At 39.2% G+C, this 24,679-nt stretch overlaps 1 protein-coding gene and 1 non-coding gene across 4 annotated transcripts; one reads left to right on the forward strand and one right to left on the reverse strand.

Moving 5' to 3' along the window:
* Positions 1 to 1,427: 1,427 nt before the first annotated feature.
* si:dkey-12h9.6 (macoilin-1) lies at positions 1,428 to 24,382 on the forward strand. 3 transcript variants are annotated; one of them, XM_047387618.1, is made up of 11 exons: positions 1,428 to 1,691; positions 3,441 to 3,582; positions 3,746 to 3,872; positions 4,388 to 4,511; positions 5,848 to 6,023; positions 9,440 to 9,929; positions 9,999 to 10,157; positions 13,335 to 13,505; positions 15,517 to 15,643; positions 16,230 to 16,404; positions 20,198 to 24,382. In XM_047387618.1, the coding sequence occupies exons 1-11, from the start codon at positions 1,615 to 1,617 to the stop codon at positions 20,386 to 20,388; spliced, it is 1,959 nt and encodes a 652-aa protein (XP_047243574.1). In that variant the 5' UTR covers positions 1,428 to 1,614; the 3' UTR covers positions 20,389 to 24,382. The 3 variants fall into 3 exon arrangements, with proteins under 3 accessions (XP_047243574.1, XP_047243573.1, XP_047243572.1); XM_047387617.1 differs by lacking the exon at positions 1,428 to 1,691 and adding an exon at positions 1,730 to 2,038; XM_047387616.1 differs by lacking the exon at positions 1,428 to 1,691 and adding an exon at positions 2,818 to 3,245.
* Positions 22,034 to 22,106, reverse strand: trnat-ugu. Its single transcript has one exon. It is a non-coding gene; the product is annotated as a tRNA-Thr (tRNA).
* Positions 24,383 to 24,679: the final 297 nt, after the last annotated feature.

The raw sequence follows: 24,679 nt of genomic DNA on the forward strand, positions 1-24,679 counted from the left end.
CACATGTGAAGTCTTTTGCAGCCTCTAACACGTTCTTTTCCAGGATTCAGTCCATTTAGCTTTCAGTCATCTTTAGCTTGCCTACTGCAGAAAAGCAAACCCAAAACATGATGCTCCACTAGCATGTTTTCCTGTGGGGTTAGTGTTTTTAGAGAGTTGTGGAGTGTTGTCTGCCACACACATAGCATGTTGCATGTCGGTCAAAAAGTTACGTTTGGCCACATCATGTTTGGGAACCATTTTTCACTTGTTTCCCGTGTTTGTCGGTTCTTGGAGCAGTTGCTTTCTTGGAAATTTTGATAAAGGTGTAATTTGTGGTGTGGATGGTGTCCTGTTAACAAATTCTCCCACTTAAGCTGTGGATATCTGCAGCTGATACAGAGTTACAATGAGGGCTGGTTCTTTGATTAATGCTCTCCTTTCCTGGCCTGTCTGTTTAGGTGGATGGCCATGTCTTAGTGGGTTTACAGTGCTCCACGGTTGTTCAAAGCTTGTTATGTTGTTTATAACCTAACACTAACCTTACAATAAACTTCTCCCGTCATCTTTATGAAGAACTTCAATGCAGAGATGAACTGAGTTGAGGCAGAATGCTTTAATAACAAAAATTAAGAGAATTTACAAAAATGGTTTTGCATATGGAGAACAGAAATGAAGCTCAAAAAATGTACCGGGCATGAAAAGGCAGCCAAGCAGAAAAATCCAGCAGAGAACAGTGACCACCAGTGAGTTTATGCTGAAGCAGGGGTGGCAGATGACCAATGAACCAGAAATGAGTTGCAGCTGAGGCAGAGAGAAAGGCAGAGAAGCTGAAGGAGGGAGACTAATTAACCAGATACAGAGCTGAGCAGAAACACATGGAAACCCAGGAAGGTATCTAACAGAAATCTAACAGAAAGTAACACCAGAAGAAAGAACAGAAAAACACAAAAGAATAAACTAAAATGTGAAAACACCTAACCATAAGAAGGACGGGGAAACGAACTAAAGAAAGCAAGACCTAAATAATTTAAACAGCAAAGAATTATTCAAAACAAACACAAAACCCAAACACCTCAGGATCGCCAGCTTTATCCCTGACCCATATGGTGTGGTCTTGGTCTTGATGATGCTGCTGCTTTTTCAGTAATGAGGATAACATTACTCACCAGCAGATTCTTTTCAATCTATTACTCCATGTGCATGTATTTATTTCCAATGTTATATTTAACATTTTTGAAATCTATGCATCATTTTTATTGAATAAAAAAATGTGCAGTTATGCAAAAAATTATATTTAATTTTGCGCCGTAAAGGGCTGTTCTGTTCTTCACATATGCAAGGTTAAATGCAACAAAGCGGCTCAATGTGCGCTTTGTGCTGATCTGCTCCCCTCCTGTGATAAACACTTGTAGGTGCAACCTTCAGTCCGCATGCGCAGACTTTCACAGACCTCATCGCAGGTTGGAGGGTGACCCGCATCCTCCTCCATCCAAATACATACACACACACACAGAGGGAGGGATACCTTCGGTTTGTTTTATTTATTTCTGCCCTTTCTTACCCCCTGGCTGCTGCCACTGCAGCTGTCGCCGCGGTGTCAGACATCAGCACGGAGGGAGCAGAAGCCATAAGATGAAGAAGCGCTACGTGGACGCGAACAGGCTCCGGAAGACGAGAAGACTGAAAATCACGGAGAAGCTGTCCGAGAGGTAGCAGAGCCGAGCCGAGCCGAGCGGCGGCCGCTGCTTTTGTTGTAGCGCTCCGTCTCGGTCTTTGTGTGAATTTCAGCCGTCGTCATCCTGCCTGCTCACCTGGTCTGCCTCGCATCTTATTTCTCCATCCGTGTGTTGCATTTTTTTTTTTTCTTTTTAATGAGCGTCTGGAGCCGAATTAAGTGGAGCCTCTGCGGGTGAATTGAAAACAGGCGGTGGGAAAATGTTGTTAACTCCAGCCTACATTGTTTACAGAGAGGCAGCTGTGCGACAGTTCATGTCGGCCTGCTTTCCCTCCAGGCTCCTTACCTTTATAGCAACTCCCCATTCATCCATATTTGTATGTATGTAAAGTCAACATCTTTATCATATTCTTCCTCCCTATAATATTCATAACTGTATTGCTATATTTGGCTAAAATTTGACATTTAGAAATGCATCTACATGGATTGCAGAAAAGAAAGGATGACAAGAAAAAAAATATTGTTTTTACTTCACATAATTTGTAAATAATATTTTGGAGTTTAGTTTTAAACCTTCAAACGTGAAATGTATTTTCTTTTTTTTTTTGCTTTTTTCACTCTTATTGTGTGGGTTAGTCTGCATGGTTGACTGCTTTGGTAGAACACGTTTATATTATACACTAAATAATAGTAGGGAAATAAAAATTATTAATACAGTATAATCAAACCTGTATAATATAAAGTAACGTAATATAATACCACATTATTTTGAAATATAACAATGTAAATGTGAAGTTGAGTTACTTTCAAATATGAAACATAATAAATCCATGATTTAAATACCCTATTTAATAGAATGCTGTAGCAAATTTGTTAGCCTGTGTTACCTTTACACAATCAAACAGCAAAACTAAAGCAAAACACGTAAAGTAGGTATTTTGTGCAGTCAGATATATAAAAAATAATAGAATATTAAAAATATATCAATCTTGTGAAAGTATATGAATTATATTTAAACTATCTCTATTTTTCTGTGTATTAATCTGACCTCTCACCACTGTCAGATTTTAATTCAATGTTAAACTGCTGTTGGTTGATGTGTTTATAGACTGAAAATGGTGAAGTATTTGACTTGCCGATCACCAATCAGAGCCGATGAAATAAAAATTTGCCAATTCCAATATCCAACACCAGAATACATGCCATCCATAAAACAAATCTAAACTAAATTGATAAGAGCAATTTAAGATTTCTAGATTAAAAAGTCAAATATTTTAGGTTCATATTGTGAACCTGTTTCTGGTACTTTTGAATACATAAATCACTTTAAAAAGAGGCATATGTGGAGTAGCAGAAGGATGCTGTGGTGCTCCCTCTCTCCTCCAGATGAAATACTGCCATGGCAACCCAACAAAGAAGGGGTGATGTGACGGCAGTCTGTGGATGAGCAGAACAAAGGAAGGAAAGCATCACTTGTGTCTGGCTGCCTAGTAAAAATAATCATTGGGATCAGTTGTTGTTCTTTGCTGCCTCTACTTAAAGGAATGGACTGTATTGTTAAGATGCTGCTTCTCAGTTCTAGTTTCAGGTCTGTTTTTGATTTCCAGTCTTCTGTTTGTTTGGTTGAAATGCTCTGACGTAAACTTGAAATTTCCTAAACAGAAAAAGCTCAGTTTTTGTTTTCCCTGGGGTGATTTATTCGCTTCCAAATATCTTTTAATGTCAATGTAGTTCAATACAGAACAAAATGTGGAATGTTGATGGATTTTGCATGTCTTTGCAGTGCGTACACCTTCCTGAAATTTATGGTGATGTGGACGCTGGTGCTGCTGGCAGACTTCATCCTTGAATTCAGATTGGAGTATTTGTGGCCATGCTGGCTGTTCTTTGGGAGTGTGTACACCACTTTTCACTGCCACGGGCTGGTGAGGACTCCCGCTGTGCGCTCTCATATTCTGTACTGTAGCCCCAATAATGAAAATCCCAGGCTGCTTGTGCAGCTATAATAAGACACCCTGGCTTTTCTTCTGTATTAAAAACAATTTAATGCAATGAACTAAAATCAATTTGTTTTATGTTTGTTTTCAGGTTATTTGTGTTGTTTTTGTTTGTGCTGCCTTCACACTGGACATCTTTTGTTTAATTTTTGTTCCTTTGCACTGGCTGTTTTTTGTGGCGAGCACCTATGTATTATTCAATTATATTTGGCACACAGGTGAGTATGTTGTTCTACCTCTTTACCCACTCACATTGCAAATGTTGCTTTATTACACATTTATTTAGGTCAACAGATTGTCTTCAAAGAAAAAAAAAAAAAGCCTTCTTTTCATCATCCAACAAAGTTAAAAGCCATGCTGCTATTATACGTTTAGAAGTTTGCTTCGGTAAAATAAGCAACGCTTTATTTTTGATGTAATTATGTAAGTCAGTCTGGCTACATGAATGCTGTTTAGCATTATTTTTTTCCAGTTTGCTCTTGTTGTTTGTTGATAATTGGCCAGATTGCCTTCTCAAATGACGCTGTTTTCATTATTACCTAAAATAGTCACACAATCTAAATTGTGAGACAAGAAAAAAAAACTAATTTCACTTCAGTAAATCCAAAAGAGAAATCATCTTTTCTTGATCTTGTTTATTTATTTATTTTTGCATAGTACAGCTTTAACTTATTCGCACAGTAGTTTCAGATGTGTTTCTGAACCCTGCAGTAAATCCTGTTTTTCTTCCCAGAGAAGGGCATCTGTATATCAACGGTGTCCCTGTGGATTCTGCTCGTCTACACCGAGGCTTCACTTCGACTCAAAGATCTTAATACCTCTCATCCCAACCTGTCTCATCTTTTCGCTGCACACTGGTAGGCTCTTTTGATAAAATATTTGCCTTCCGGATAATACAGCACTGTCTACATTTACTGGTAAAGATGTCTGAATAGCCTAAAGATAGCTTCTTCATCTATTGCAGCAGCATAATCTCACACTACAAAACTGTATTTGAGTACATTTATTCAGTGGTGAAAAGCCACCATTAAGATTTTATTTCACATATAATGTGCACCCTAGTTATTGACATCCTGTTTATGCAACTCTTTTTTTGCCAATAGGACAGCATCAGAGTCCTCTCCTCTTTAGCTCACATCACAGGCTTTCTGCTTGGTTTAGGTCTTGGGTCTGGGGTGGAAGAGGGTTGATTGACATCTAGTGAATCATTTTAGTGTTGATTTCACCATCTTATCCAAGTGAAAGACCCAGTTTTCTTGGAAAGGCCATACAATTTTCATTTAAATACCATTGAAATTTCAAAGAGTTCTGAAAAAGGTTCCCAAGGCCTTTGGGAGATTTTGACCAAACCCACTTGTTTCCATAATTCTTGCTTCTTGCTCTGAAAGTGCACATGGCCCGCTATCTCTGCAGATCGTCTTGGATGATGTGAAACGATGGTTGTGTGTTTATTGCGGGACTATGATCTAAAAGAAGCTTTGATCTCATCCGACCAAAGCTTCAGTTAAAGTCTCAGCAGCATTTAGCCATCTCTGTACACTTAGATTTATAATGATTATTTATAGCCTTTAAAATAATTAATAGAATAATCTTCATTTAATCAATTCTTTCTTATAATTACTGACCAGGCTTTGTATGTTCAAGTACGCGGTTGGAAGGCCTCCTTTCCATCCCCCTCCACAGATTCTCTATTATAGAGTCGGGATTCTGGCTGAACCGCTCCAAACTGCTAATATTGCTTCCACTCAGAAGATTCAAGTTGATTCAATTAAAAGATGACTTTAAACCTAAATCTGCCAAGGGTCTAAATATTAATAATATATTATAATATGTAAAGATTGACAAAGAAAAAATGACTTTTGTGTCATATTTATAGTCTATTGGTGCCAATAAATGTGGTGAACTCTGTCTCATTTATTATTTAAAAATGGTTAAATTAAAATTATTAGCAATCATTAGCTTATTTCATTATTTCTAGACATTCTGCATAGTAGTAAAAAGAAAAGGTATTGTGTTTGTTCCATTTGGCCAAGGGTTAATAAAGGTTGAGGTGCTATAGCAGTTGTGAAGAACATGGTTATTGTCAGATTCTCTCGTGTTCAGTGCTTAACCAAGCTGCGGCTGTACAGTGTCTTTTGAATTCACAGTGTATTCTTCTAACTGCATTGTTTTTCTTCTTATATTTATTTTCAGTATTGGCTATCCTGTTGTTTATCTGGGATTTGATGCCACCTGCTACTTCACCAACATTTTCAAGCTGCGCATACAGAAAACCGTCCAGAGTGAGAATGACTTTCACATGCACCTCCTTCAACACTCGCTCCCACCAGGCCTGCAGGTTTACTCCAAGACCAGCACAGATGGCAGCAGTAAGTCTGGGCATCTGTAGCATCAGTTCAGCAACACTCCATGACCACTTTTGCGACCAGCTGGTTTTTAACTTTTTATTTGCTTGTCTCTTGCCTTACTGCTATAAAAACATTTGGAGATTGCATTCTTCGGTTTCTGAAGTCCACTATCTAATTGCTTATCATGAGATTTATGCGTTTCCACCATAAATGATCAAGATTACTTAAATGCTTTACTATTACTTCTTTGGTGCAAAGCTAAAACTGGGTCTCCACCAATCATCTGCCTTCTTACAGTAGCTTCATTTATCAAATATGTTTCCTTCCTTCCCTTCGTTTTATTAGGATATTTAGGATATTCTCTAATGCTCATGTAGAAAAATTCATTGAGACTAAATTAATTACCTCCTTCAGGCAACAGTTATAATAATTTCCCTCAGGATATTTGTTCTTATGTGTTATGCATGATAAACAAATATACACTACCGGTGAAACATTTTAGAACGCCTTTCTCATTTAATGGTTTTCTTTATGTTAATGACTGTTTACATTGTTTGTAGATTTTCAATGAAGGCATCAAAACAGTAAATGAACACATATGCAGTTATGTAGCAAACCAAAAATTGTAAAATAACGTTAAATATATTATATTTTAGTCCTTAAAGTAGCCGCCCTTTGCTGTGATGACTGAAATTTTAACCTTTGGCCGTCTCTCAATGAACCTCTGGGAAGTTCTTTCAAGACTTCCATTTCAGGTGACCTCCTCATGAAGTTCGTGGAGAGAATGCTAAGAGATCAAAGAAGTCATCAAAGCAAAAGGTGGCTATTTTGTCAAAATCTAAAATATAAAAATTGTTAGAGTTATTTCACACTTTTAATTACTTAGTTCCAGTGTAATAAACTCTTGATGCTTCGGCACACCAAGACATATGAGACAACATCTAGCTCCCAGCTTAGTAAGAATAGTTTAGGGCCCCGTCTTTTTCTAACAGGACTTCAACAATTCACAAAGGAAGGTCCATAAAAATATAGATGAGCGAGTTTGGTGTGCAACAATGTGACTGTGGTGAGCAGAGTCCTGACCTTAACTCTATAGACTCCTTTGGATGAATTGGAGCAGAAACTGTGAGCCAGGCCTCTTTGTCCCACATCAGTCTCTTACCTCACAAATGAGCTTCTGGAGGAATTGTCAAAAAATCCATAAACACACTCATAAATCTATTAGTCTTACGAGAAGAGCTGAAGCTGCAAAGGATGGGTTAACATCATATTAAATCCTATGGATTAAGAATGGGATGTCACTCAAGAACATACGTGCATGACAAGATGAGTGAAAACAGTTGTACCTTCAAACCATACAAGAAATATGTTTCTGAAAAGCTGAAGACTCAAGAAAGAATGTTTAAAATAGCCTTAACCTCAGCTTGTTGTATGAATCAATCAATATTTCTTATGTCCCAGCATGTTCCTGACTGTGTCTGAGCTATGAGTAAATGTACAAATATGGTTTCTGCTCTCGGTGGAGGAGGACGCTTTTTCTCTGTCTCCCACCCCCTCCCATATCTGCCCTGCTTCAGCTCTGTGTCTTGTCTTTGGAGCCTCTTTTTGCACATCTTCCAAATTCTTAGTTATGGATTTGGTCAGCTGGTCTCTCAATGCAATTGATCAAATTTTCTCGAGGAGAAGACAGGGTGAAGGAGAGCCCAACTTGTCCGGACTGGACGTTTTTCTCTAGATACACAATGGACTCCTGGCAGAAGTGGAGGATTGTGTTTGTCGATGATGTCAGTCGAGGATGTGGAAGATGTGTATATAATTGGATGTTTGATATCAAGATTTCTGCTTTTTGGAGTCAGCGGTTACCTGGCATATCGAGAAATTCGGAGAATGTCAGCAGCTGTTCTGGCCATTGTAAGGCTGCCTGGCATGTGTGATGGGATCTTCAGGGCGATCAACACTCAGACTGAGATGCGTGTGAGAGATGCACTCAGTGGTGAGAAGCGGTTCCTGGACTCAGGGGTGAAATGGTATAAATCTTGGAGAAAGTTGTTCGGTTGGATCTGGCAGAAAGACCAGGAATTTGTCTATTTGGATTCGCCTTTGAGAAGCACCAGTGAGACTCTCAAGGCTGACGGAAAATTAAGAGTCAGCCTAACCCAAATAATTATTGTTTTTCTGAATCTGGCTCCCCTGCGCGGCCTTGATGGCTGGCTATCTTCAACCGTCTCCTGGAAGTTATGTAAACATGACGCTCTGCTTCCTCTGCCCCCTCCCTTCCCTGAGGACACCTGTGGACCTGCTCAGAACTTTGTGGCCGGTTGATGAACATTCCAACGTATCATCAAGGACAATGGCCTCTGGGACAGAGCTTCATGGACTTACTTGCACACACTCACTTGCACACACACACATGCTCAAGATAAACATATGCACCACCTCACACCACCTTCACCGTTCCCAGCATGATGTTGTTTTGTCAATTTGTTGCTTCTTTGTGCTGAGGTTTTTTGCAATCTCAAACTGTATCCTGCTAAGGATAAAGTGTGATATGATTTTTTTCCCTCTACTTACCTAATGTGGCCTCTTTTCTCATCTAACAAGGGCAGCGCCTGTGAGTGGGCAGCAAAGCCTCGGTGACCCGTCCCCCCATTGTCTTGTGTCATGATGTATGTTTGGATGGGTTGTACTGGAATTCTAATTTCCCCTCGGGGATCAATAAAGTATCTTTGAATTGAATTGAATTGAATTTATTGACACGTGTCAAGGTCGCTATAGCTATGGTTCCCAAAAATGAGTGTAGGCCCCAAATTTGGGTTATGGAACAACAACTGGGTGTCATAAACAAATAGAAATGGAGTTAAAGTTATCAGACTACATATTTAACTGACTTATTACAAAAATATTTATGTTACACAAATTTTTTTTGCTTTTTTTGGTGGGTTCAAAGTTGGAAAATTTCTAAATTGCTCATTCATAGCATCGGTTTTTACTTACAAGAAGAAAAATGACCGATGGAGTCTTTTTATTTTTGTTGCCTGCCCAGTGGCACCGTTCGTAGCCAGTTGCTTTGAAGTAAGAAGATCCTGGGTTCAAATACTAGCCTCTCGCACCAGCCGATGGATGAATGGAGTTTCTGTTTCCACCAATAGGACCTGATTAGTAGAAATAGTCTATGAGAAAAGGAGCGGTACACAGATGGTTCCTCAAATTTTTTCCTCAATAACCATAATTCTAAAAGGTTGTGTGGAATAAGCCATTTGATTTGACAATTTTACTTCCCATCATTTATGATTAGTTTCAAAATGTGTCTCCAGAGACATGAGAGTCATTATCCAAATGTTCTTACAGCCTGCAGGGTGCAACGAATAAACAGTTTTTTGTATAAAATCAGAGAAGAGACTGTTAAACTTCAGGTATTTCTTCCTGCTGTTTTGCAGGTTCTAAGTGGAAGATCAAGCCTGAGTCGGGTCAGTATCAGTGTCAGAACGGTGCCATGGTGGCCCACGACGATCCACACAGCTCACACTGCCTGCAGATCCGCAGTGAGGAGCGAGCGACCGAGAAGGCATCACAGGAGGTGAGGTCGGCGGAATCGAACCGACAACCACCACCACCCTCCTCATCCTCATCATTCTCCAAAATCGTTGTGGCAGAGTCCAAAGATCAACTCCACAGTGGGGAAGGAGGACCAGAGTCATCCACAACCCCAGAAAAACTACCTCAGGAGGATCCGGGAAGCAAAGCCACTCGAGCTGCCAAGAGCTCCTCCCCAAAAGCCCGCAGAGGCAGCACAAACACTCCTTCACCTCCTGCAGGGAGGACTGAGAAGAAACAGAGGACAAACTCAAAAACAATCAGCCCCAACAGGGACGCAGCGGACAAGAGCGCCACGGCCACGCAGAATTACCATGCTGAACAAATAAGCAAGTAAGTTACTGTTTATTTACACCGGACTGGGATTAAATTGATGCTGAAAGTCTTTTTGTTATGTATAAGACTTGAAGCAGAGCTCCGAAGGCTAAAGGGCGAGCTGCAGACGAGCAGGCAGAGCGAACAGGAGCTACGAAGTCACATCTGTAACCTGACCAACAGCGAGAGGAGCCTGAGGCCAGAGGTTTCCCTCCTCAGACAGTCCAACCTGCTGCTGCAGAGCAAGTGAGTGATCCAGTAAACCCACTGGGAGAGTTTTAGTCTGGTTCTGCGTGTGGCTGTTTTACACAAAACATAATCTATTAACACCAAATATAGAAGAAACGTCAAAAATGCTACCAAAGCATGTTATCAATCAACAAATGGACAGATTTTCAACAGATCTAGACTGTTAAATGTTAATTATTTGAATAAATACAAAATTCTTTAGTTTTAAGGTATTTTACTTTTATTCTGTAGATTAAATGCATGACCTATCTGCAACTATTCTCCAAGTACCTGTTAATGAAGCCATGTAAATGAAGTCACTCAAACACCTGAATCTAGCACAGCAAAGCCACATTCAGCAGTAAGAAGCTTTAAATCAGGTCGGAGATGAGCAGACTTCACCAGCTTTTTTACTAAATGTTCCGGTATCTAAAGGAAGCTGCATGTGAGGGACTTAGTTTTATAAATCTACATTTATGTGTTATGTTGGTTTATAGGTCATGCTTTTTCTGACAATTTCATCTGTAGACCTGTTTTGATGATATTAGGAAAGACTTGCATTTCTATTATTCTTTAATAATTTGACACAATTTTCTACTTTACTGAACATTTTTTGCCTCGCTTCGAATATACACGATTACAGTACATTACCTATTTTATGTGAAGCCATTCTTAAAGGGCAATGTCATGAAAGCTTAGCCATGCTTGACTGTATTTATTGTGCAGTTTTCAAAAATCTTATTCTTAATTGGGAAAATACAGAAAAATGTTTGATTTTCAAGACTTTATTCCCTTTTCCATACCAAAAAGATAAACATCTGAATCCCTGAGAAGTGAAGGACTTATCACTATCTTGATTTGTTATATCACCAGCCAAGTTTTTGTGTATGTTTTTGTTTTTTTTATTTACAAACTGAAAACCCATACAAAAATACACACAAAGGTTTTAAAAAAGGACAATTTCACAGCTTTTTTAGTCTCTAGATCCTCTTGGGTCAGGGTTTTGTCTACTGTATACTGGAACACTGCATTTTATTTGACACGGACCAATTTTCTTCTTTTTTATTTTACATTAAGTTTTTTTTTATTACATTGTTTTAAAGTATAGGCAGGCTCCAACTTCCACGCAATAAATATAAATTTGAAGAAAATCAAGAATCTCGCACTTTTATTTACAGACAGCTGGTAAAAATCTGTTCTTTAGACACAAGCCAGGATGTGAAGTGGTCCAAGAAACTCATCATACTGCAGCTGTGAGCACTGCATGAACAATAATATGAAAGCAAAATTATCATTTTCTGTTTGATATAGATTCTATAAACACTTGTCTTTGCTGTTGGTCCATTGGTCCATGTATTTTTAAAACCAAACTATTGGTTGTGTGGCTTCAAAAAAATGCTAATTTTTGCTCAGGTTTGTTTATGTGATAATTGAATGTTGCAGCAATGTCAGTGGTTTAATATCAGTTTTTTTATATTTCAAGTGAAAATAAGATAAACTAAAGAAATTAGATATTGCTGGTTTAGATTTGAAGAATCCACAGATGTGCTCTACTGCTCATACAATGTTGTTGTGACTATGAATCTGAATATATTGTTTAATATTTAATATTAATATTTTATCAACTAATATTTCGGTCTGTTTAGGGTTGTCCTGTGAATACCAGCCCAGTAAGGCGATGGTATTAGGACAAAATAGAAAGGTGTGAGACGAGCCCTGACATTATTGAACAGCATAAACTCTGCACATATATGGAATAACTTCACACAATTTCTTAAAATACAAGAATTTATTAACAAAAATAAGTCAACTCAAAGTCAAACATATTTCAATCAACAAACTCTTCACCATGCTAAAGCAATCCAACTAAACTACCAAGCAGAATTAAAGAATAGGGAAGACTAATGGGCTATGTACAATATAAACAAATTGATTAAAGATGTTTGAAAATCATGACCAAAAGAGTGATGCAACATTACCATGCAATGTTTATGTTTGAGAACAAAGGATTATCTTGAAGAATCTGGAAATGGAGTTAAGTTAGTCTTGGAACCAACTTAGGCAATAATCAGCAAACCTTTAGACAACCATTCACAATGCAAGATCAGATAAAATATTTAAATAAAATAATATTTTAAAGAATGATGTGCTGAATAAAACCAACCTTCTGGGTGACAAATTCTCAAGGGTGTCTCATTAGCTGCCTTTATTTATTAAAATAATATTTAAAGAAATATTATTAAGGGAATATTTTGGAAAAGAGCCAAATCTTTCTGGAGAAATGGGGCTTAATGGTGTTTCATTAGCTGTCGGCAGTTAAAGCTAACAAAGAAGGCTAATAGCTTAGCACCAGAATCAAACACACACCTTTAAAATACCGTTAATAAAAAGGGTTAAAATGCATAAGTGCAGACGGCGCGTTATGATCAATCTTCTGTGTTTAAAATCACCCTTCAAGTAAACTTTGTCTTAACTTTAAAAACACAAACACAGAACACAAAGCAGAGCACTTGTGCTGCAGATAACCTGCTAGCACCAAGATAGCTGAGTTCAACACAAACAAAACCAAACTTCATAAAATGAAAAACATTCAGATCATAAATCTTTCTATTACTCTGCCCAAACCCTAACCTCGTATGAACCATGCAGAGGAGTTGTCCAGGCGACGACGAAGTTTGAAGAAAGCTCTGTGAACAAAGGGGTTAGCTTCCAGCTGCGGAGAGTGGCGGCTGTTCTGTCGGCCCATCAAACTGCACGTTACCGTAACCATGGTGATGCGGCTCCTGTTGTCCTCCTTTCAGACTGGGAAACCGCTCCACTCGGCTTCATAGAGACAGCGTCTCTACAGGGAATTCTCTGGAACACAGTTTGCTTCTGCAGGCCTCAGAGAGAAAGTCAAGCCAGGCTTGTACCTTAATTCCCGTTCATGAATGAATCTACCGGATACACAGACATTATTTCATTTGTACTTAACTTAGTGCATATGATCGTATGACACTCTCGGATCCAGTTGAAGAGTTATGTCTGTCTGCCAGCAATGAGACATTAGCGCGCTGTGTCCTCCCCTGTCCGGTCCCGCTGAAGGCCGTGTGGAAGAGATCGGACCATTGGGAAGGTGGGGGTTTTATACGGGCAGTGGCATCATGGGAAGTCCGCTGTTACCCCCTGATAATCAGTTTCTGATTCTGCCTTCAGGATTCTGTGCTTGACTAAAACTAAGCAGAGGGACAAACAAACCACGGCGCTGCTGGAGAAAAAGACCAGAGGTGAAGTAGAGGGCAGACTCTCTGCTGAGAAGCAGCTGGCTGAGCTTCAGGCTCAGAAAATGGAGGAGGCGGCGAGTGCTGCATGGACCCTCACAAACAGGTAAATCCCTCCTGACGCGCCTTTCGTCTTCCTGCACTGAGTGGGTGCCTTAGGATCCCACCCACAGCTGGTGTGAGTTAAAAGTGGAAGTCAACACCACTCTGATGTCTGTGTGTTTATATGACTTTTTTGTTAAATAAATCCAGCATCTCAATAAAATGTAAGAGTCCTGTAGCCTCATAAGCTTAGAGAAACGTATGCTGGGTTAAATAAACCCGATTAACATTTGTATAGCATCAGGTTTGATTTGGCATTAATAATTCATTTGGCGAAAACTTGAATGAAAGCATAACTGAGGTCATTATATTTGGATCTAGTGTGGTTCCTGATGTCACTGTACTGAATTTATGAATCAGACCTTGGTGAGGTCAGGCTCTTCCAGGAGCTAGTTTTATCCTTTAGTGATTTTTAGAAGGTCGTGCTTTCCTTTATTGCAACGTGTCTTGGTGATAGTAATACCCTGAATGCAGGCATCAGTCAGGCTTCATTACATCGCCTTCATCTTATCCAGAATGCTGCTACTGGGAGCATATGAGCTCTGTTCTTGCCTCCCTGCAGCTGAGGATTGCTTTTAAAATTAGTGCTTGGGTTTATGGTCCTCAGTGAGCTGGTGACAGCACACACTATTTAAACCATTTATTAAAATCTTTATTATCATGATCTGCAGAGCATGCCTGCCAACTCCTTAAATATATTGAAGAGCAGAAGCAAAGGGGTCTTTTCAGTTATAACCCCCAAACTGTTGACCTCCTCATCACAACAAGCTAGCTCCCCGACTCACAGTTGTATGCTTTTCCATTTAAATAACTTTATTGTTATTGTGTAATTTTAAATTTTCCTGCTCATGTAATAGTTTCTTTTATGCATTAATTTATACCTACCGTTGCATTTTGGCACCTGTGGTAAAGATGTGTAAAATACTTAAAATGAATTCATCAACAACGAACTCATCATCAACAAAACTGTTGTCCACCAGTCCAAGAGTTGCTGGTTTGATTACCACCAAGATTTCCTCTAATCTCTAATTTGAGCACTTTTATTTATTCCTTTACAATAAATGCAATATTTTATTTAGACTTAGCTTTCTACGCTCATCAGTGCATTTAGGAAGTGATTTCACAGAGAGACACATTTCTCAAAGCTAGTTTTCAAAATGGGAAAGACAACAGAACATTCCAATCATGTAAGACAGATATGTTCATATCTTCAAAAGTCAGGAAATGGCAACAGGAATTAGCCACTTGCGTAAAAAATTTAAAAAACTTGAAATGTGGCAGACAATGTTGGACAAGTCTATCTTGCTACCACGCACAGTGAGCAAGATGGTAAGGGCCATGTAGAAATAAAATTCCTCAAAGCTCACTATCAGAGAGCTGCAACAAAGAGCTGCATCACCTAGTCTCCAAAACAATAGTTTACTTTAAGGCTTTTATGCACGTTAACCAGGGGTGCTCATACTTTAGCAGCAGTCTTTTATTTTCCAAAACCAATTATATTTTAAACCTCTGTCAGAGTGTGAGACAGTTCTGAAGCCACAAATATTTCATGTTTTGTCACCTTTTGTTTAAACAAAAAACAAACAAAAGCTGCACAGTTTACCCCAAACTCAAACCACCAACTTTAATGTGTAAGCATTTGCTCTCAAGATACAAATCTGCCACAACATTATGACTGTTTGTTTAGGTAAAATTAGAAAACACATCCTCTGTAACAACACGCTGATCTGGAAAATCATGCATTCACATCCATGCAACACCTGGATTCCAGATTCCCCAAGACCACGCTAAAGTAATTTCTTTGCAGCAAAAAATGGTTATAATATTGGAAGTCTGTTTTAAACTCAAATTTACCGTAACACTTCTTGTTTTAGCTGTTTATTTTCCTCTTCTTCTTTTATGAATACTGTAAAAAACTGTAAATGTTTTGTTTCTTTCTGTGTGAAATGATCTTCTGATAATCCCGCTCCTTTCTTCCCAATCCAAGTTGATAATCTCTCCATCTCCTACACCAGGCAGGAACACTGTGAAACCCAAATGTTGAGGAAAAGAGTTAAAGATCTAGAAACAGAGTACAAACAACTGCAGCTGGAGTATCAAGTGAAAGAGAGCCGTGTGGTAGATCTAGAGAGAGATTTCGAGGTATCTTTTTCCTCTGTTTGGGAATGAATTGTGATTTTAAGTGTCTGTGAGTTCCAAATGGTCGTGTACATTGTGAGTTTGCTCGTGATCTGGTTTTTGCTTTACAAGTTTTTAGTTTTTTTTGTAGAATTTGTTTAGAAAACTGAATGATTTTCATCTGAGACTTTCTTGCACTTTGCCATCACATCAGTCAGCAGTGTTACTGAATGGACATTTGGTGTGCACGTTGTTGTGCTGTGGTGGGATTTGATCTCATATTAGTGAACATACACTTCACCATGCATGCTGAGATCAAATCCAGGTCTGTTGAGAAATCATTGCACTTATCTATAAAAGGTCTTTGCGTCAATCAAGTTAAACTTTATTGTTTTTAAAAAATGTTCTCAGTATTTCTCTGTTTCATTGATAAATGTTGGCAGTCATATGTGTGTGAAAACTGTTTTTTTTTTCTGAGCAAAACCCAACAAGGAAAGAACAAGAGAGGGAGAAAAGAAGTAGAAACCAAAGCACTGGCTCCCTCTGGTGGGCTTATATTGAGGAATTATTGTTTTTTCTTTTTATCCTCTGTTGCCCTGTTTGTTTATAGGCGTTGGGGAAGTATCGCTGCCTGGAGAAAGAGACAGACATGCTGCTCTCCACGTTATCAGCTATGCAGGACAAAGCACAACACCTGGAATACAACCTGAGCGCAGAGACACGCATCAAGCTGGACCTTTTCTCTGCTCTGGGAGATGCCCGCAGACAGCTGGAAATTGCTCAAGGTTCACCAACCTTTTTTTTTTTTTTTTACATTTTCTTTAACAAGGGGCTTACAATTATCATCAAGTTTGACTAAAGGTGTCATTGTTTTGGCTCACTAGTTTACTCATACATTGCTCATTCATGACCTAAATAAGAAGCCGCAAACCTTTTTAAGCAAGCAGACTGAGACCTCTAACCATGCATGGCCCCATATGAGTACAGTTGTTCTGTTAGGAAATTATAGGAAATCCCCCCAAAGCAGACAATGAGACAAAGCATATCATCTTTAATGCATCATTAAAAGTATTCATGCACTGTTTGCCAGAAAAAAACAAATTTTGTCTAATATTTCTCAACTATAGTTTTGCTTTGTTATATGCTATTAGCTAAAACATGTAAATGCACAAAAAAGTAGGAAGAAAGCTTTTTTTTGGATGCCGACCTGTAAACTAGCTAACCAACCTACTAACATAGGTTTCATACATTTATAATGAACCAAACATACAGCATCCTTATTGGAACTAAAATAAATGATCAAGGAAGGATTGAGTAATTCAAGTAATCAAAAGGTAAAAACAAGTTAGTATATTTTCTATATTTGATGACCACCACAACTTTAGCCAAGCATGACCCTATTGCATTAGTTTTCTTGGCCATCCAGTCACTTCTGCTTTATTATGTTAGAACTGCAGTCTGGAGAACTCCAAACTTTGCCTGTCTTCCACCAAGCATCTGAGCAATTTGGAGGTGTGGGTACTGCCATACGTAGCATTCATATATTATCAGAATCAGCTTTATTGCCAAGTTCGTACATACAAACAAGGAATTTGACTGCGGTACACTTTGCTCTTTTGTTCTGTTTTTGCATTACAGAATATACAAATTTACAATTATCAATGTACAATATACACATATCTAATAGAAAAGGTGCATTTGCAACATCTGTATGCTGTTGTTCTGTACTCTATTGAATGTTCATCAGAGAAACAGCCTGGGGGAAGAAACTGTCTTTGTGGCGGCTGGTTTTAGTAAACAGTGCTCTGTAGCGACGGCCTGAAGGTAAAACTCTAAACAGTTTATGTGCAGGGTGTGTGGGGTCTGCAGAGATTTTAGCAGCTCTTTTCCTGACCCTAGACCTGTATAAGTCCTGGATGGAGGGAAGGTCTGCCCTGATTATTCTCTCTGCATTCCTGATTATTCGTTGCAGTCTGGACCTGTCCTGTTTTGTGGATGAGCCAAACCACACTGAGATGGATGAAGACAGGACAGCCTGAATGATGGCAGTGTAGAAGATGACCAGCAGCTCCTGTGGAAGGTTGAACTTCTTGAGTTGCCTCAGGAAGTACAGTCTCTGTTGGGCCTTCTTTCGAACAGTGTCTATGTGTGAAGACCATCTCAGGTCCTCAGAGATGGTGGTTCCTAAGAACCTGAAGTGGTCCACGGCCGATACAGTGTTGTTGAGGATGGTGAGGGGGGTGTATGGGGGTGGTGTTCTCCGAAAGTCCACCACCATTTCCACAGTCTTGAGTGGGTTGAGTTCAAGGTAGTTCTGACCGCACCAGTGTATCAGCCGATCCACCTGCTGTCTGTATGCAGACTCATCACCGTCCTGGATCAGTCCAATCACAGTGGTGTCGTCTGCAAACTTAAGGAGTTTCACGGACGGGTCCGATGAGGTGCAGTCATTTGTGTACAGAGAGAAGAGGAGTGGGGATAGAACACACCCCTGGGGGGCACCAGTACTTATTGATCTGGATCGGGAGAAGATGCTCCCCAGTCTCACCTGCTGCTGTCGGTCTGTCAGGAAGCTGTTGATCCACTGACAGGTGGAGGCTGGGACGTTGAGCAGGTTGAGCTTCTGGTGGAGGATGTCTGGTATGATAGTGTTGAAGGCCGAGCTGAAGTCTACAAACAGGATCCTGGCGTACGTCCCTGGACGGTCGAGGTGTTGCAGGATGAAGTGTAGACCTAAGTTAACAGCATCATCTGCTGACCTGTTTGCTCGGTAAACTGCAGGGTGTCCAGCAGGGGGCCTGTGATGTCTTTCAGGTGCTTCAACACCAGCCGCTCAAAGGATTTCATGACCACAGACGTCAGGGCTACAGGCCTGTAGTCATTTAATCCTACGATGGTGGGTTTCTTGGGAACCAGGATGATGGTGGATCGTTTGAGGCAGGAGGGGATCTCACATTTCTCCAGTGACTTGTTGAATATCCTTGTGAGGATCTGAGCAAGTTGATGTGCGCAGGCTTTCAGACATGATGGGGAGACGTTATCAGGTCCTCCAGCTTTCTTTGTTTTCATGCGCTGAAAGAGCCTGTTTACATCTTCCTGGGAGATCTTTAGTGCAGGCAGAGGATCTGATGGTGGGGGGTTGGTAGCTTTATGGGAGGAATTTGTTCCTGAATGGGATGTAGAGGGGATGATTTGAGGTGTGAATGGCTTCTTGTCATGTCTGCAGTAGAAGCCATTTAGACGGTTGGCCAGGAGACGACTCTGTTCAGGATGGGTGGAGGGGCTCTTGTAGGCAGTCAGGTTTCTCAGACCAGTCCATACAGCTGAAGTGTCACCAGTAGAAAGGTTGTTCTTCAGCTTCTCACTGTAGCTTCTCTTAGCTGCTTTGATCTGTTTTGTTAGTTTGTTCCTGGCCTGTCTGTACCGTGCCCAATTTCCACTGCTGTGAGCTTCTTCCTTTTCCCTGTGCAGATTCCTGAGGTGTGGAGTAAACCATATGAGCCATTTATTATGCATACACACTGGACTAAAGTATTACTTTCAAGAAAAACAAAATAAATTTTGGTTGGGAGCTTTTTTTTGCCAGAGAAGAACATTATCATTGGGTTTATTAACAGAAGGAACAAAATGTTTCAACAAATGCATTTGCATTGCATCATTTTCTTGTCTCGTTGACCGCTCACAGATGTTTACCCTGTACAAAATACCTCCTTCTCACTGTTGTTTGAAATGTCGTCTGAAGAATTTGCAATATAGTCATCATATGCGTAGCTTGGAGGTGTGCGAGATTCTGCAACCCTATTCCATGGGTGCAGAACATACAAATATTAACATGCCAGGCGCCTGATCATGTCGCAGTTCAATTTAGGAGAACCTTCCAAGACCATCACATTTTGTCTCTTGGGAAGAGACTAAGCTTGATTTTTCTTACTTGGATTTGTGGAAATATAAGATTTAAATGCATTTAAATGTCTTAGATCAGCACAGCTTGTAAATCATTGTCATATTTCTGAAGCAAAATATAAACCTGTTCTGATTTGTTTCATCTAAGCTCCACTGCCCTTTTTTTTTTTTTTTGAAAATTCGCTAATTCTGTAGCATCATTTATAGGAAGTTTTTTTCTTTTTCTTTTGTAAGACTATTGTTTGGCCTTTGTTGTTTTTGCTAGCAAACAGAGTAGTTTGTAAAACAGGTTTGAGTAGGAAATTTACTCTGCGTTTATTTTTTGTCTCATAAAAGGCTTTGCAGCGGTCTGACAGAGTATTTTAAGTCACCTGCTGCAACATGTGCAGTAACTCATGAAGTCATCGTGCAGCAACACCCAGATGACTCATGCAGCCTGGACTGCAGCTATTAGTCACTTAGTCTTGTTTTTGTGAGTTGCAACAGATAAAAATCTATGAACAGTGGCAGATTGAAAATGACAAGAAGGAATGTCACCCTTTAGAAGTGTGCCTTCGTGATTATTATCTCATGATATGTTTGACTGTAAATTATGGCCGTCTCGTTTCAAGCAGCAGCAGCAGTTGCTGATCCTCTCAGTGCCCTTGTCTTCATGTATGTTTCTCTGTCTTGCAGAAAAAGTGAAGAAGCAGGACAGGGAGATCCGTGAAATGAAGCAGAAGATCGCAGAGGTGATGGCAGTCAGCCCCGGGGTGTCTTACGTGGCTCCGCGGCCCCAGGTACCTCAGTATCTCACCAAGCTACTCAACTCTGAGCGCTACATGCTGAATCCACGAGCACTGATGTACCAGTGTTTGAAAAAATAAGAAGGACAAAGTGAATCCTTGATGCATCCTCAGCCTTCCTCGCCAGGACCAGAAGAGTTGGGGTGATTTTTATACAGAGCTAAAACAACATGGTGAAGACGCCTGCTTCCAGTTACCAGTTGAAACAGTTACAAACCTCCACAAGTCCAATGCCTTCTGCTGCACTGTTGGTGCTAACTTAATGTTATTCATTATATTTCATGTTTTCCTCCCACATTAGAGCGTTTCTCTTACAAAAGCGAGGTACTTTATATGCAGAGCTGCTTACGGCAGTATCTTATCCATCTTTATGAAATGAGAGAAGCACAACATAATTGCAGTTCGGGCCTTGTAGACGAATAAACTGTTGTTTGATGTGGATATTCAATTGAAATGACAACAAAGGAGTAAAATACACAGAAGGAAGTACATGTTTGAGGAAGACAGATGCCAAAATTGTCAGCTGTGGTAACAAAATTAATATTGATTTGCAAATATACTGAAATTGTTAAATGATGAAACCAAATAGGGAAAAAAAACACCCTCCACAATTACTGACACTCCTTGTAATGATGCATGCAAAAGCCTTAAAATAACTTGGCATGTAGCATTACATAACACAACCCTTACTTTCCCAAAGCCTTGTGGTAATTTCAGAAAAGTTATTAAGTTTCTAGGAAAGGACCTTACATTTCTGGAGCACCTTCCTGGGAAGTTACAAAAAAGTGGTTTCTTTAAGGGATTTCACTTAAACTCAATTGGTACTTAATGCAACTTCCTATAAGTTACATAAAAGTAACCAGATCCATCCATACATACATTTTCTATACCCTTTTTTTCCATACTGGGTTGCGGGGGAACTGGTGCCTATCTCCAGCAGCCTTCGGGCGAGAGGGGGATACACCCTGGACAGGTCTCCAGTCCGAAACAGTGCAACATATAGGACAAACAAGTAACCAGATGGTTTCAGGGAAATTCGCGAAAGGTAACTAGTAAGTCTTAATAAAGTAACTTGTAAGTCTCAGAAAAGTAACCAATAAGTCCCAGGACATCTACCTTGGAACTTTCAAGAAATTAGTTACTTTATGGGATTTTCCTGGATCCTAATGCACACTTTTGTAAACATCTGTTTGTATTTTTGTTCTCAGTTGTGTTTGTATTTGGATCGTTTTGGTGTTTTTCCCACAATTCATCATTCCTCTGATTATGTTCACCTGGTTTCCATGTCACTAATCACACCTCCTTGTTCATTGTTCTCTGCTGGTTTCTTCCGTGTTATCCATCCTGGTTCCTTGTTCTGATCTCCTTGTGCATATCCTTCAACTCACCATGCTGCTCCCAAGCTATTGTCCGCATCTTGGTCCTGCTTCATCAACCCAACCTATGAGAACTTTGCAGCCCTTTCCTGCCATCCAGGAATCTATCTTTATCTAAGATGCAGAAAAGAAACCAGTAATTTCCATGGCAGGAACCTGATAGGTTCTAAGACAGTTCCAGAAAGTATCTGGTAAGCTCCAGGACAGTTACATTTAGGTTTCATAAAATAAATAAATTAGACATTATTAATGTCAAAAGTGTTCACTTCATTTAACCCAGGGTACTTATGGCCACAAATGCCCTGCTCTCTAACCACTAGGCAACCACTTCCCAGAAGATTACACCAATGAGGCCCCAGTGAGGATCAACCTCATGACACCTGGTTTACAAGACCAGTGCTCTAACCACTGAGCTATGGAGCCTGTGCTGCAGCCTGTACACAGGAACACTTGCATTCTGGGAAGGTACAGGCTTTGCTATTTTGTGTCACCAGTGTGGGACTTCAAGATGCCATGATGCACTTCTTCAAGAGAAAATGTAGGAGTTTGTTTTTACCGTGGTTATAGCCTTTCAGTACCATTCAAAGTTATGTAGCATTCAGCAAAAGCACCACCTTTCTACACATCCGATTTAGTAGCATACATGACGTTAACTCCATCTAAGACTTGCAGCCACTGTTAATAAATGTTTTAAACAAAAATATCAGTGACACAAGTGTTACAAGTCAGAGCCATAACATATTCTGCACTTATGCACTTCTGCCACGTAAAGCACGCAACAATGACTGGAAAATATAACCTTATCTCTTGCTGGTCCATGCAGGTGCTCTGCCTGCACCGATGAAGACTCCTCCACTTCAGCATACTGAATTCTTGAAGTGGCTTCAACGGCAGGGCAGCCCAACCCATTTTCTTATTAATTCAGCTAATACTTATTTTAACACTTCGGTGCATTTCTAGACGGGGTACAGAGCATTAACGTTCCATCTCTAGATGTTCAGGTAAACATTGTGTGGTAAAAAGAACAAAAACAGAAAGGTTACATCATAGCAAACTTACTGTCTCCTGACACTATAGCAGACTGTAAACTAATTAAACAATTCAGCTCCATCGTAGATGTGCCAGAGCTTGATGTCCAAAGAAATCGGGTCCCTTTCTTCACATTTTGCACAAAACATTTTTTTGAAAGCTTTTTAAACATCTTTATCAGGGGTGCTAATAAATGTGGAGGCACTGTATCTAACGACACGTGTATGTATTATGCTTTAAAGAGTGCAAAACTTACATATACAACGCAACTCTATTTAAATTATTTTATTTGCACTATGAAATTGAAAGTGGCATTCTTTGTAAAGTGATTTGATTTTCTCTTCTAAATAATTAAGGATAACTTTTCCAATTTAGACCATTTGATCTATCACATTAAAATATTACAGATGTCATTAAAAAGCTATCTTCTAACCTAAAGTCCTATCACATGTGTTTTAAGACAAAATAAAGCAGCTAAATGGAAATTTAGCCATAATTTAACTTCAAGTTTACAGCTGTGCCACTCTGATGTAAACATACATATTTTATGTATTTGACATGTTTTGCCGTAAACAAGTTTTGTAAATTTGTTTCAGTTCTGACAAGTAAAAAAAAAAAAAAGATTCATTAACTGAATAGTTTGAGTCCAAAATTGATTTAGTTGATGGACTTTCTGTGGGTTTTGAATATGAGATGTCTTTATTGGATAAAATACAAATAATAAGTCCAGACAATTTTCTATAAACGTATCTTTGAGAACATAAATGTGATTAATGATTAAGTCTTTTGAAAAACAAGCATGAAACAAGATGTTCTTGTCAGCTTGTGTTGACTGTAAATAGAGAAATTGTGCTGAAATTCAGATCACAGTTTTGTTTTAATCTTAAATTGCTCAGTGTTTTGGAACAAGACCCTTCAGATTTGGAATATTTCTACGTAACAGACGTTGGCTTTATTTTGAAGCTTCCTAGCTGCAGTCTGGCTGACTGTTTTGAGTAATTGATTGTTTGACGGTTGTGGTAACCTGAAGAAGTGCGGAGGAGCAGCAAAAGCAAGACTGTAAATCTGTTCCAGCAGATGTTTTGATGCTGGAAGCTGATGTTTGAACTGAGGCGAACCAAACTGACTTTTGAAGTTAAAAGTGAAATTGTGTCAACCAAACATTGCTCACAGATTTAATTACTGTGCCTATATACATTACTTTCAAACTGGGAAGTAAAACACAAATTACATGTGAATGAGTAATGTGTTTGAAGTGCTATGTATTGTTTTTGTTTGGATATATTTTGTACTCACTGTACAGAACTGGAAAATCCCACGCAGCTGAGAAAACTCATGATTGAGACGTGGCCATTTTGGTAGCTTTTTATTTAGTGTCTTTCTAGGGTGTTTTATATGAAAGCTATTTTTTAGTCTTCACTGTTCTTCTATTTTAACTGCTGTAATTTTGTACAGCAATGTGTTTCGTCAGCATGAAATGTGTTTTATCCAAGTGTTGTTTGAACACACATTGTGAACTTATGTACATGAATATTCTTGTACAAGGGCTAACGTTTGTAAACCATTTTGGATGAATAATTGTTGAATTCAAACAGTGATGCTCTGAGGTTAGAGGTCACACTTCTGATACACCAGGATGGGATTTTGTATAAATGATTTCAACTATTGAATTTTGCCTGATTTGTGTCGTCTTTGTGTGAATTATTTCTAACGGGAGCCTTTTAAGGTTTAAACTTTGTAGGATTTCTAAATATTTTTAATGTCAATATTTTTATATTTCTAATTTCTCAGCCATACAAATACAAAACTTTGAATGTTGCAATTTCTACAGTACTCAAGCTATAAATGGAAAACCTGAAAAACATCTGGATGGTTGAAACTTGAGGATAAACTGGATGGATGGATGAAAGATAATGGAAACAGATGGTTATTTTCAAACCTGCTCTGGATTTCAAATAAAAGTTTTA

Source organism: Girardinichthys multiradiatus, chromosome 15 (genome assembly GCF_021462225.1).
Source record: "Girardinichthys multiradiatus isolate DD_20200921_A chromosome 15, DD_fGirMul_XY1, whole genome shotgun sequence".
Lineage (NCBI taxonomy): Eukaryota > Metazoa > Chordata > Actinopteri > Cyprinodontiformes > Goodeidae > Girardinichthys > Girardinichthys multiradiatus.